The sequence below is a fragment of the Gavialis gangeticus genome, unplaced genomic scaffold (genome assembly GCF_001723915.1).
Source record: "Gavialis gangeticus isolate Ggan-Ray unplaced genomic scaffold, GavGan_comp1, whole genome shotgun sequence".
NCBI lineage: Eukaryota > Metazoa > Chordata > Crocodylia > Gavialidae > Gavialis > Gavialis gangeticus.
Window position 1 is genome coordinate 1,409,282 of NW_017728960.1, and position 10,604 is coordinate 1,419,885.

General features: G+C 56.8%; 1 protein-coding gene and 1 long non-coding RNA gene across 2 annotated transcripts in view; both read right to left on the minus strand.

Moving 5' to 3' along the window:
- Nucleotides 1-5,983, minus strand: part of NES (nestin) — an 11,039-nt gene extending 5,056 nt beyond the window's left edge. The window contains exons 1-3 of the mRNA XM_019520316.1: nt 5,086-5,983; nt 2,217-2,341; nt 941-1,014 (exon numbers count right to left, since the gene is read on the minus strand). Coding sequence (XP_019375861.1) covers nt 941-1,014; nt 2,217-2,341; nt 5,086-5,898 — 1,012 coding nt within the window. The 5' untranslated portion in view covers nt 5,899-5,983. The remainder of the gene's footprint in view (nt 1-940; nt 1,015-2,216; nt 2,342-5,085) is intronic.
- A 2,195-nt stretch (nt 5,984-8,178) lies between these two features.
- LOC109295034 overlaps nt 8,179-10,604 on the minus strand; it is a 13,970-nt gene continuing 11,544 nt past the window's right edge. The window contains exon 3 of the long non-coding RNA XR_002096674.1: nt 8,179-8,330. This is a non-coding gene — a long non-coding RNA (uncharacterized LOC109295034). The remainder of the gene's footprint in view (nt 8,331-10,604) is intronic.

Consider the following 10,604-nt stretch of genomic DNA (forward strand, 5'->3'; position numbering starts at 1 on the left):
ATGGGACGGGGGTGGGGTGGGGGGGCAGGAAGATGTCCCTTGCAGACTCTCTGATGTCTAATGGGGCTACAAAGCTGGCAGTTCAAGCCAGATATTGGTGCCAGGGCTAGAAAGAGGGTACACACAAGCACTTTTTGGTGCCCGTGGAAAATAGCCCCCTGCTTGCTGGACTATTTTTGTTTTAAATTACAGCTGAGACCTTTTCAACCGAGTGCACACTTTAAACTCCGAGCGCCCAGAATTATAGCGCAAGCATCCTCGGGTCATCTAATAGCCAGTGGTGCCCATCGTTAGACAAACGAATCAGGAACTGCCTGATTACAGGGAGAAGCCCTGTGTTTGCCCCACCACATGATCTTGTAGCCTCCCACCGGACCAAGTTAGGCTTCCTGCTGCTAAATTCGGATTGGATTCTCTTATAGCCCTGGCTTCAGGATCAGGGGATCAGGTGCGAATCTCAGCTGCTTTGCACCCCAAAGGGTTGCAACCTTCCTGGGAGCAGGGAGAAGCATGGCTGTCTGCACCCTAAGGACTCGGGAGCCAGAAGGGCAATGCAAAGGCCCCTCCATTTGTTTGCTTTTTTATTTTTTTCGGTAAAATTTCCTGAGATTTGGAGCTCTTTGCTTTTGGGGCTTCGGCTCTTGATTTTTCCAGTTGGCAACAGGGGATGTGGTAAAATGGAGTCCCCCAGGCTCCAGCCCTGTGTCTTTTCCCTCTCTACAGGGTTACCAGACCCCCCCAGCTGTGACCTGTCCCCTCCCAGTTCTGCCCCTGCCACATGTAGTCGGATCTGCCCTCTCCAGGCAGCGTGTTGCTCTGGGGATAGGGTACATAGCTTGTGTCCAGCACCGGCAGTGACTGGGCACATCCCTGCCATCGTGGCTGAAAGAGTGGGGTGCCCCAGGGACCCATGTACAGACCCCCAGGCTCTCCTGCTCACCTCGCAAGCTGTTGGCCAGCTTGAACTCCCCTGCTGGCAGCTGCAGCCTGGTGCTCTCTGCTTCCAGCAGTGTTCTGCAATGGAGAATCGGGTGCTGGGTTATTCCAGGACCTCTGCCGAGCCACAAATGCCATCAGGGCCCTGCGGTGCTCGGTGCTGCACATACAGCTCGGTGCAGACCTTCCAGCCCAAAGATCCTCCAATGCCCACAAGGTGCTGCCTCCTCTCTTCCAGTCACAGGACCCTACCCCCTGGGAAGCCAGTGGGGAACAGACTGGTGCTTTAACACACAATAAAAGAATGGCTAACTCAGCACTTGGTGCGTTTTAATAAGGAGATGATCCTGCTAACAGACAGCCCAGGATGCTCCAAGGGGTCTGAGCGGGACAGCTCCAGCGTCCATTTATCTTAGCAGATCTTTGCAGCGGGGGAAAACTGAGGAAGAGAGAGGGGGATTGATGGGTGCAAAGGCACCAACCAGTGAGCACTGGAGCTGGGAGCAGGTTGGCGGCTCGGCCCCCTGCACTGACCTTGCCTTGCTGTGACTGAGCCAGGACAGTGATAGGGGACTTGACCAAGGTGTCACAGGGACATGCGGTTGCAGGGGAGGCAGGTAACCCCCCGGCAGTGCCAGGGGCAGCTCTGCTGAGCACTGTGCCTGCAATGGGACCGCCAGTCACCCCCCTTATCCCTTCTATGCCACCTCCTGCACCACCCTCCCTGGCCCTGCTCCATCCTGCCCCCCTCCCCACATCCCCATGACATCATGGCTAGCTTGGAGGCCCCATTCTCATGCTAATCAATCCTCCCCATGCTCCCTCCAGCTGCCCCTTGTCTGCAAGCCGTCTGGATGGGAAGCAGGGGCCAGGGCAGGGCTGGGGGGGCAGGTTCTCAGGGAACGGCTTTGAGGGGAGAAGGAAGTGCAGACAATAGACACGATCTGGCCCATCCCTTTGGCAAAGGGGCTTTCTCAGAGCAGGAGCTGCCTGTGAGGCTGGAGAAGCCCCTCTCACTGGCCCCTCTGCACATCCCAAGTGCTCAGACCCCTTTGCTGCAGGGATGTCGGGTCCCATTTCTCTTTTTGGGGTTTTTTGTTGTTCTCCCGCCCTGGCGGGGGGTTGGGCCAGAAGATCTACTAGGTCCCTTCCGACCCTTAATCTATGAATCTATGAATCTATGAATCCAGTGCCCCCGAGGCCGTGTGCTCCGGTGCTTCGTGGCATGGCATGGCGTGGTGTGACGTGGCATGTCTCTGGTAGGCAGGGGTAAGACCCACCTGTACGTGGCCACCTCCAGGCTGAGGGACATCTTGAGGTGCATGAGCTGCTGCCTGTCCTCCAGGACCTGGGCGATCTGGACCCGCAGCACTTGCTTCTCCTGCTCCAGGGCCTCGATGGCCAACTAGGATGGGAAAGGCCAAGTCAGTGGGCCAGGACATGCACCTGGGGTGCACCCAAAGCCTCCCAGCCTGGCAGACAGCACCCGAGCACCCTGGCGAGGAAGGGCCATGCTGGGACCACCCCTCCCCCTAAGGGGCTAAGGGATGTGCCCAAGGTGATAAGGGCAATCAGTGGTGAGTCCACAAGCCACCCCCCTGGCTTATCCCTTCCCCACCCACTCCTGGCAGACAGACCCATCTGAGCCCTTCCCTGTGCCCCAGTTTGCCCAGGAGGGAATACTGCGCTTACTTCTGGGCCGTGCTGGGAGAACAGAGCCCGGGTGCTCAGGCAGGTGTAGTAACAGGGTTGTGACACCCTGCCCTGAAGGAGGTGGCAGGGGATGTGGAGAGACAACAGGGGGGGAAGTCTGCTTCTCTGTTGCTTTCAGAGGAGCCTCAGTTTCCCCCCCATCATGCGCAACTCCGCCGGCACTCCTTGGTGCAGCCCCCAGCCAGGCTTTCCTCTCGCTCCCCTCCTATTGCTCCTGCTTTCCTTCCCACAGGAAGCAATTACTCTGCTTTCCTTCCTCATCTGAGTTCAGATGGACTGGTCAGGCCTGGCCTCTGTCCATCTCCTCCTGGGATGTGGGGAAGGAAGAGCAACGCAGCCTGGTCTATTCAGGGACCTTCCGCCTGGGGTGCGAATGGGATGAGGCAGCCAAGCCCCCGATCCCGTTACACCCCAGAGCCCAACAGCTGCCCCAGCGGGTTTCCTGCCCTGGCAGAGAGCAAGGAGGCCCTGTCATCTCGGAAGCACCTGAAATGCAGCTGGGGAAGGAGCTCTTTGAGGCTGATCACTGATGGGGAGGAAGGTCTGGGGGGGAGGGGGGCAGGGAAAGGGAAGCTGCAAAGTAAAGCAGGCAGGGGAAAGGGAGACGCCACGTGCTCTGCTCCTGACACTGATCCCGGAGGCTGGAGATTTCCTCCCTGTTAGCTCCTCATATTCCCCTCTCCGTGCACCTGGTCGGGGAAGAGGAGGGAAGAATTCCAGGCTGCCATATAAGGCCCATGTCATATTTATCTGCCTTGCCTTGACCTGGTGCCCTGGACCCCCTGCCCCCACCCTACCACCACCAGCCCTGCCCGGAGGAGCCACTTTGCAGCTGTCCGGCTACAGCTGTGGTCGGGCTCTTTTTTCCTCCCCCCCACCATTTGCTCAGTTCATGATGATACCCAGGGGAGCAGCTGCTGGACAGCTGGGAAGAGGAGATGGGGAAACTGGATCTCTGCCGCAGCGGGTGTGCAATGCCCTGGGGGGAAAGCAGGAGAGATCTGAGAAGAGATGCACTGGGTGGAGACAGGGCAGGTTTGGGTGCAAGGATCTGGACCGGCACCATTGATGGGTGGAGGGTTTGACTCTGGATTTGCAGTATCCGAACGGGCATTCAAACTGGGCCCGAAGCAAAATTCTCCTTCTTCAAGAGCTCTGAACTGGAGCCCTGGGTGCAACTCACCCATGGGTCCAACCCCCTTCCAGGGCCAAATCCCTTCCTGATTTACACTCCAGATTGACACAGAGTCTAAGAGACTTCTGAAGCCTTCACCTGCTCCGAACACGGCCAAGGCCAGAATGGGTCAGGGCAGCTGTGGAGCTGTCTTCGCCCCACAAGCAGGTCATGGAGGGAGGATTTTTATCTTCCAGACTGGACAACCCTCCTGTTTCCAGAAGCCTGGAAAGGTTTTTGTCTCTTCTAAGGGAGACAGAAAGACAGTGCATGGGACAGAGACAGATCCAGCACATGCTGTGAATACAAGGTCATCAGCTCACCCAGGCTGGTCAGAGACTCAGGGGATGTCCCCACCCCACGTCAAGATGCCTGATCTAAGATTTTAAATCACTGAGTGCCTGAAGCAGGGGGTGGGGAGTCGCTATCATGATCCTGCTTCTGCAGATGGAGAAGCTGAGGCACAGAGAGGGGAAGGGACCCAGAAGCAGGCATAGGACCTGGCAGCCCTGGCTCTCATGCCCTCGTGTAGGCACAGAAATGCCTTGCAAGCTCCTACCCACTGGGGCTGGTGGGTTTACAAAGTGAGGGAAGGGCATGCTTGATGGAGGTAGAAGCCAGGCATCCTGGCTCCCACTCTCCCCAGCCCTAAGCACCACAGCATGGCAGAAGGGGAGGATGGGGACATGTCCCTCACCCTTTCCTCAGGGCTTGGGACAGATGCCCTCCCTGCTCTAATGCCTGGGACAAGCCCAGCCCTCTCCGCCAGATCAGCCCAGCTCCTGGCATCCCCCCCTCTGAGACCTCATGCCGCCGTCTCCCACAGCCCTTCTCTGCACCTGCCCGGGCTGGAAATCCTCTTCTTTTTTTTAAAGAAATGTTTCATGCTCCAAGCCAAATCAAGTCCAAATCCATGAGTCAGTCCAGACCAAAAGTGGCCCTGCAACTGGCAAACATCCTGAACCCCCACCAAAAATCCTCTTTCCTGCATGCAGGTGCGCCTGGCCCAGCTGCAGAGAGAACCCAGGAGCCCAGTCGGCCTCCCCCTGCATTTAACCACCGGAGCCAGGCAGAAAGCCCAGGAGTCCCGCTTCCCCTCCCACCCTCCACATCTGTCCCTCAGAGTACAGTCCTGGGCCCCGGTCTCCCAGGCTCTAACCACTAGGCATGCTCCTTCCCAGGGACAGGACAAGGATGCTAGTCTGGTTCCCAGTCCTGAGTGCCCACCTGCATGCCCTCCCCTCCGTGGCCTTTGGACCCACCTGAAACTTCTCCGCCTCCCCCCTCTGCTCCTGCCACTGCTGGGAGAGGTTCTCCTCCAGCATCTCCTTCCTCGCCTTGAGCCCGGCCAGGTCCTTCTCCAGCTGCTGCAGCTGCAGCTGGTTCTGCCGGTTGCCCTCCACTGCCTGCCACAGGTTCTCCTTGGCTTGGCCCAGGGTGCTCTCCAGCTGGGCCACCTCACTCTTGTAGGTCTCCACGGCTCCTTTCCAGATCTCGGCCAGCCTCTTGGAGTAGTCTTCGACCTCCAGGGGCTGGAAGGCAGCCGATGGAGCCCGGAAGCTCTCCAGGCTGCAGGAGAAGCGGGCAACCTCCTGGTCCAGCTGGGCTCTGTCCTCCTCATGTATCTCCATCAGTGCCTCCACTTCCTTCTCCAGTTGGGCAGCCCTCTCCTTCAGCCAGATCTGGGCTCTCCTCTCCTCTTCCAGCTCCTTCTTGCTCAGCCCCAGTTGCCTCTTGGCTTCATCCCGGGCGGCCCGTTCCCTCTCGCACCTGCTCCTCACCTGCTCCACCTCCTCGTACAGGTTGTCCCGGGCCAGCTCCGCCCGGCACTTCTCCTTGAAGGCATCATCCAAGGTAGCCCTCAGCGCTCTCAGCTCTTCCTCGTACCTGCTCCTCCAGGACCTCTCAGCCGGGCTGCTCTTAGCTCTCTGGATCTCCGCTCTCAGCACCTCGTTTTCCTCTTCCAGGAACTTCACCCGGGCTAGGTAGGCTTCCAGGCGCTTGTTGAGGTCCCACATCTGGAGGGACTCTTTCTCCAGAGCACGTGCCCCCAGCAAGCCCTCCATGCTCAACATCACTGGACAACCGTGGTCCGTGGATGGGCAGAGAGAGGGGAAGTGTGGTCCAGAGGGGGAGAGGGAGCAAGTGGCCGGGAAACAGCCGAGCGCAGCTATTCATACTCCGGTGGGCGGAGTAGGAGGCCCCAGACAGTGAGTGAGGGCTTTAACTCTTCCGTGCCTTGGGGCGGTGGCAGCCTGGACGTGCTCCAGGCCAGGTCCTCACCCGTGCTCGAGAAAACTGCCCGGTGCCAGACCCGGCTATTTTTGGCTGGACTTGGGACAAATATAGAAGAGCTTCATCTTTGCGCCAAGCAGGGCTTGCCCAGCTGCAAGAGCTTTGCAAGGATGCTCTCATAGTCACATCATGAGGGGTGGGGAGGGAGGGAGGGGGCTGCAGACTGGAAATCAGGACACCTGGGCTCTCTTCCAACCCCCAGCAGTGGGACATGAGGAAAGTCCCCCTCTGAGCTTCTCTTGTCATTCAGGGGGGTGGTGGGGGGGTGTCGACTGCCAGGTTTCTGGGTAGGATACACGGCCTCCAAGTGATGGAGCCTGGGTGCACTGTGGGACTCAGAGGCATGTAGGCAATGCAAATCGATCTGATTAATAACCGGACTAATAAGGAATGCCCTTCCCCCCACCCCCAGGGCGGCAGCCTGACCACTTGGTGCCCTCCAGCAGCCCCTAATGGAGAGAGTCAGCTGTGTTAAGGCAGGTGCAAGTGTTACGTTGTGTTAAGAAGGATCTTGTCCCTGGGGGCTGGGCTGAGAATGTGCCAAACTTGTTGCACAGAAGACAGCAAGAAGCGTGCAACTGGCAGGAAACAGCAGGAGGTATATGGGGGGGGGGTTACACATGCACACGCAGACACGCACGTGCGCACATGCACACACACACACACACACACACACACACACACATGCACACACAGCTGTTTCTCACTTTCATGCCAAGAAAGATCCAGGAACCCTGCTACCCTGGGAGCTGCATCTCTTGCGAGCTGCTTGCGCTAGGATGCTGCTGTTTTGGTGCTGGCTTCTCCCTGGTCCAGTCAAGGAAGCAAAGCAGGCAGGGCCCTACACCCCCAGCCAGCCCCTGCCATGCCTCTTGGTTGTGAAGCACGGCCAGCCCTGCAGTAAAGAAAGACAGACAAACAGACGTCCCGTTACTTGTGTGAGCTCATCCCATCCTAGCCGTCCCCCAGATGCAAACCCCTCTCCTTCCTCTGCTGGTGGCAGCCTCATTTAAGCGGTGGATGGATGGGAAGTGACATTAGTCTCAAACGCTTTTTGGGGGGGGGGGGGTCGTTTAAACAAAATGGGTTTGGGGCAACTGACAGGCAAGAACTGTCAGGGATCAGCCTGTGCTTTCACCCCAGAAGGACACGCAGCTGGCCAGAATAGTCCAGGCTTTGTTTAATCTTCTGTCTGTCTGTCTGTCCATCAGTCTATCTGTCTGTCAGTCAGTTGATCTGTCTGTCTGTCTGTCTATCTCCATACATCCATATACTCATCTGTACTGTAATTCACCCATCCATCCATCCACCCATCCATCCAGCTAGATAGCTATTTACCCCCATCCATCTGCCCACACACACTCATCTATATCCATGACTCATCTATCTATCTATCTATCTATCTATCTATCTATCTATCTGCGTCTGTCTGTTGGTCAGTTGGTCATTTGATCTTGATCGATTGATCGATCTATCTGTCTGTCATTCTACCTAGCAGTCAGCGGGTTGGTCATTTGATCTCTGGCTGTCTATCTATCTCTATGAAATCTTTTGATTTTCACTCCCTGAAGAAAGAAAACCACAGAACTGCGGCACTCATCATCCTCATACGATGCGGTGGAAGCTGACAGCTTAACCCAGGGGTGGGCCATTATTTTGCGTGGAGGGCTGCTTACTGAGTTTTGGCAAGCCATCAAGGGCCATGTGACAGGCAGCCCAGGGCAGATTAATATTACTTTTCTAATTTTTTAGGGGCCCCGCGTGTTGGATAGAATGGCTTGGCAGGCCGCATCTGGCCCACGGGCTGCATTTTGCCCACCCCTGGCTTAACCAGATTCAAACAGAGATCAGACCCATTGTTGAAGGAAAGGGGAATCAGTCGCTATGGAGCAGGGAGTGAGGGGCATGGCCTCTGCATCAGGACTGCCTGGACCTTCAGTGCAACCTCTGCACTTGGACCTTCAATGCTGGAGGCTGACAGGGAGAGAGGAGCAGGGAAAAATCTGGTCTGGCCCAGGCCACTCTCCAGTCCAGCCTCCATAGGTGACCTACCATCCATCTGACCCAATGAGTGGCACTTCTTATGAGCTTTTGGGGGGGTTCGATAGAGCCCTGCCGCTTTGGCGGCCAGGGGGTGTTTCCCAGGGAAGTTTTTGCATTGATGAAACCACCTGGATACATGCAGAAAACTTTCTGATGTGATTTTTCCTCCCTGCCCCTCCCAAGCCACAGGTTTCAAAGCAGCATGATAAAGTCATGTTAGCACAGTCCTCTTTGCTCCCACCCGCATGTCCTGGGCCTTCATGTGTACAGTGAGGGTGAGTCTCCTGGAGCAAGGAGGGGGATTTCTGCACCTGCTACACCTGGCAATGAAAGCTGGCCTGTCCCGGCTCTGCACCACGGCTTGTCAAGAGCAAGGCAGCAGCACCCTCTGCTGGGATGCTCACGGCAGCACTGGACAGTCACCGACTCTTTGCAGTCAGCATTTAACACCAGAAAGGAAGGGGCCTCCAGGTCTAGCAGGCCCAGCGCCCTGACCCCCACAGTGCACCCTTTCTGCCTTCGCAGGCAGTCTGGGGCTGGACTGAATTGCCTGGCTGCCTTTGCAGCTGTCCTGAAAATGCAAAAAGAAAGGAGATAACCGGACCATAGAGCCACTGGTTCCACCCTTCTTTACAGCCTCGCGTCTCTGCTGCTTCAGCGTCCCACCGAAAATGATTCATGATGCTGATTATCCCTCTGCCAGTATCATCCATCCGCTCCCATTGCCCTGCTCCCTCCCTGCGGGCATTCAAGACATCTGGCCTGTTGGACCGCTTCCCAGAATGCTTTGGGAGGAAGGGCCATATCTCCCAGCAAAGTTTGGGGCGGGGGGGAATTCAAGTCTTCTTAGGACAAAAGCACATGGGCTTGATTCCTTCCTTCCTTGCACCCTCGGTCCTGATCCTGATGCATCCTTTGGACTCTTGACAGCTGTGGATTGCACAGACTTGACCCCCTAAGAGCTGCAGCAGGCTGGCGGTAGCAGGAGAGCTCCATATGTGCCCAGTCCCTAGGGCTGGGCACATATGGAGGGTTATACCTAGCCTCTCTGCAGGGTCTGAAGCCAGTACTTGTGTGATGGGCTCCTGCCTCCTTGTCTCTGAGGCTGTTGGGATAAAGGCAATTTTTTGTGGGGGGAAGCTTCTTACCCTTAAATAAACCAAGTGCTTCTCCATGCTGCTGTCTTGCCTGGAGAGGTGGTTCCCAGGGCGCCCCTGCTCTGTCAGCAAGCTCCTCCGGTTTCCAAGAAGCCAGCTCCCCAGCAGATTGGATTTCCACCTAATCTCCATCCAGACATCCTGTCTGGCTGCCTGGCTCCCCCCTTCCCATCCCCGCACCCCAGTCTCTGGTTTATTTCATGGACGCTGAATTGAAATATCATTAAGTGAGGTCAACAGCTCAGGGGGCAGGTGAGGCTGGTAATTCATCTCAGTGTCTCCGGGGGCCGCGGCGCTGAGAGATGGATCCATGCTGGGCTCAGAGGAGGATGCAGCTGGAAGGACCACAGCAGAGGAGATTTGGGGGCAGAGAGCAAAGAGACTGGTTGGCTAAGGTCAGCTATGGGGGGAGCTGGGGCTGGGTGTTGTGAGCTGCTGCAGGGCAATATAGTACCAAATTATCACATGGACAAGCACCCGTAGTGACTAGGAGCCTGTGCTGTGAACCCTGGGGACCTCAATGGGCTGGGCACAGAAGAATAACGCCCAGTGATGCTCTAGGACTACGTCAGCAGATCTCAGATACTTTCAGCAATGAGGGCAGGGTGTTGTACCCCACTGATATGGGCACGATCTGCTCAGCTGCACCCCAAGACACTAGTCCTGATGCCTGTCCGAACACTGGTCTGCATCTAAACTGAAAATCCTGGAGCATCCTCTCCATGATGGCGTTGGCAAGGAAACAGTTAACCAGCCCACCCAATCAGGGTGCCTGCCCCATTTGGGCTGGGGATAAAAGCAGGCCAAGGAGTAGCTGCAGTCTGCCAAGGTGGAGGTTTCTCTGCAAGGCTGAGGACCCTGCTGATGCTACATGAGCTGGAAGAGATGACCTGGGGCTTGAAGGGCTGTGACAGGACCATGCTTTGGATGAGGACTCTGTAAACTAAGCCTGGATTGGGGTGGAGGTGGGTTGGGAGGGTGCAATGACACCGCCCCGCTCCTTCCACCTGGCCTAAACTGTTTTACAGATGGGGAAACTGAGGCACGGAACTGGCTCAAGGTGGCTCTGCAGGCCAGAGCTGTGGGTAGTGCCCTGCTTCCTTCCCAGACCTCGTTCAGTGCTCTTGCCCCTTACCCAGAGTTCCTGACTGCAGTATGAAGCTAGAGGCAGCCTGCTGCTAGATCATGGCTTCAGGTGAGTCTCTGCTGCCTGTGCTGTTGGGTGGGTGAAATGACTTGCCTCAGGACACCCAGGGCAGAGCTGAACTGGTGCCTGGGGTCCCATC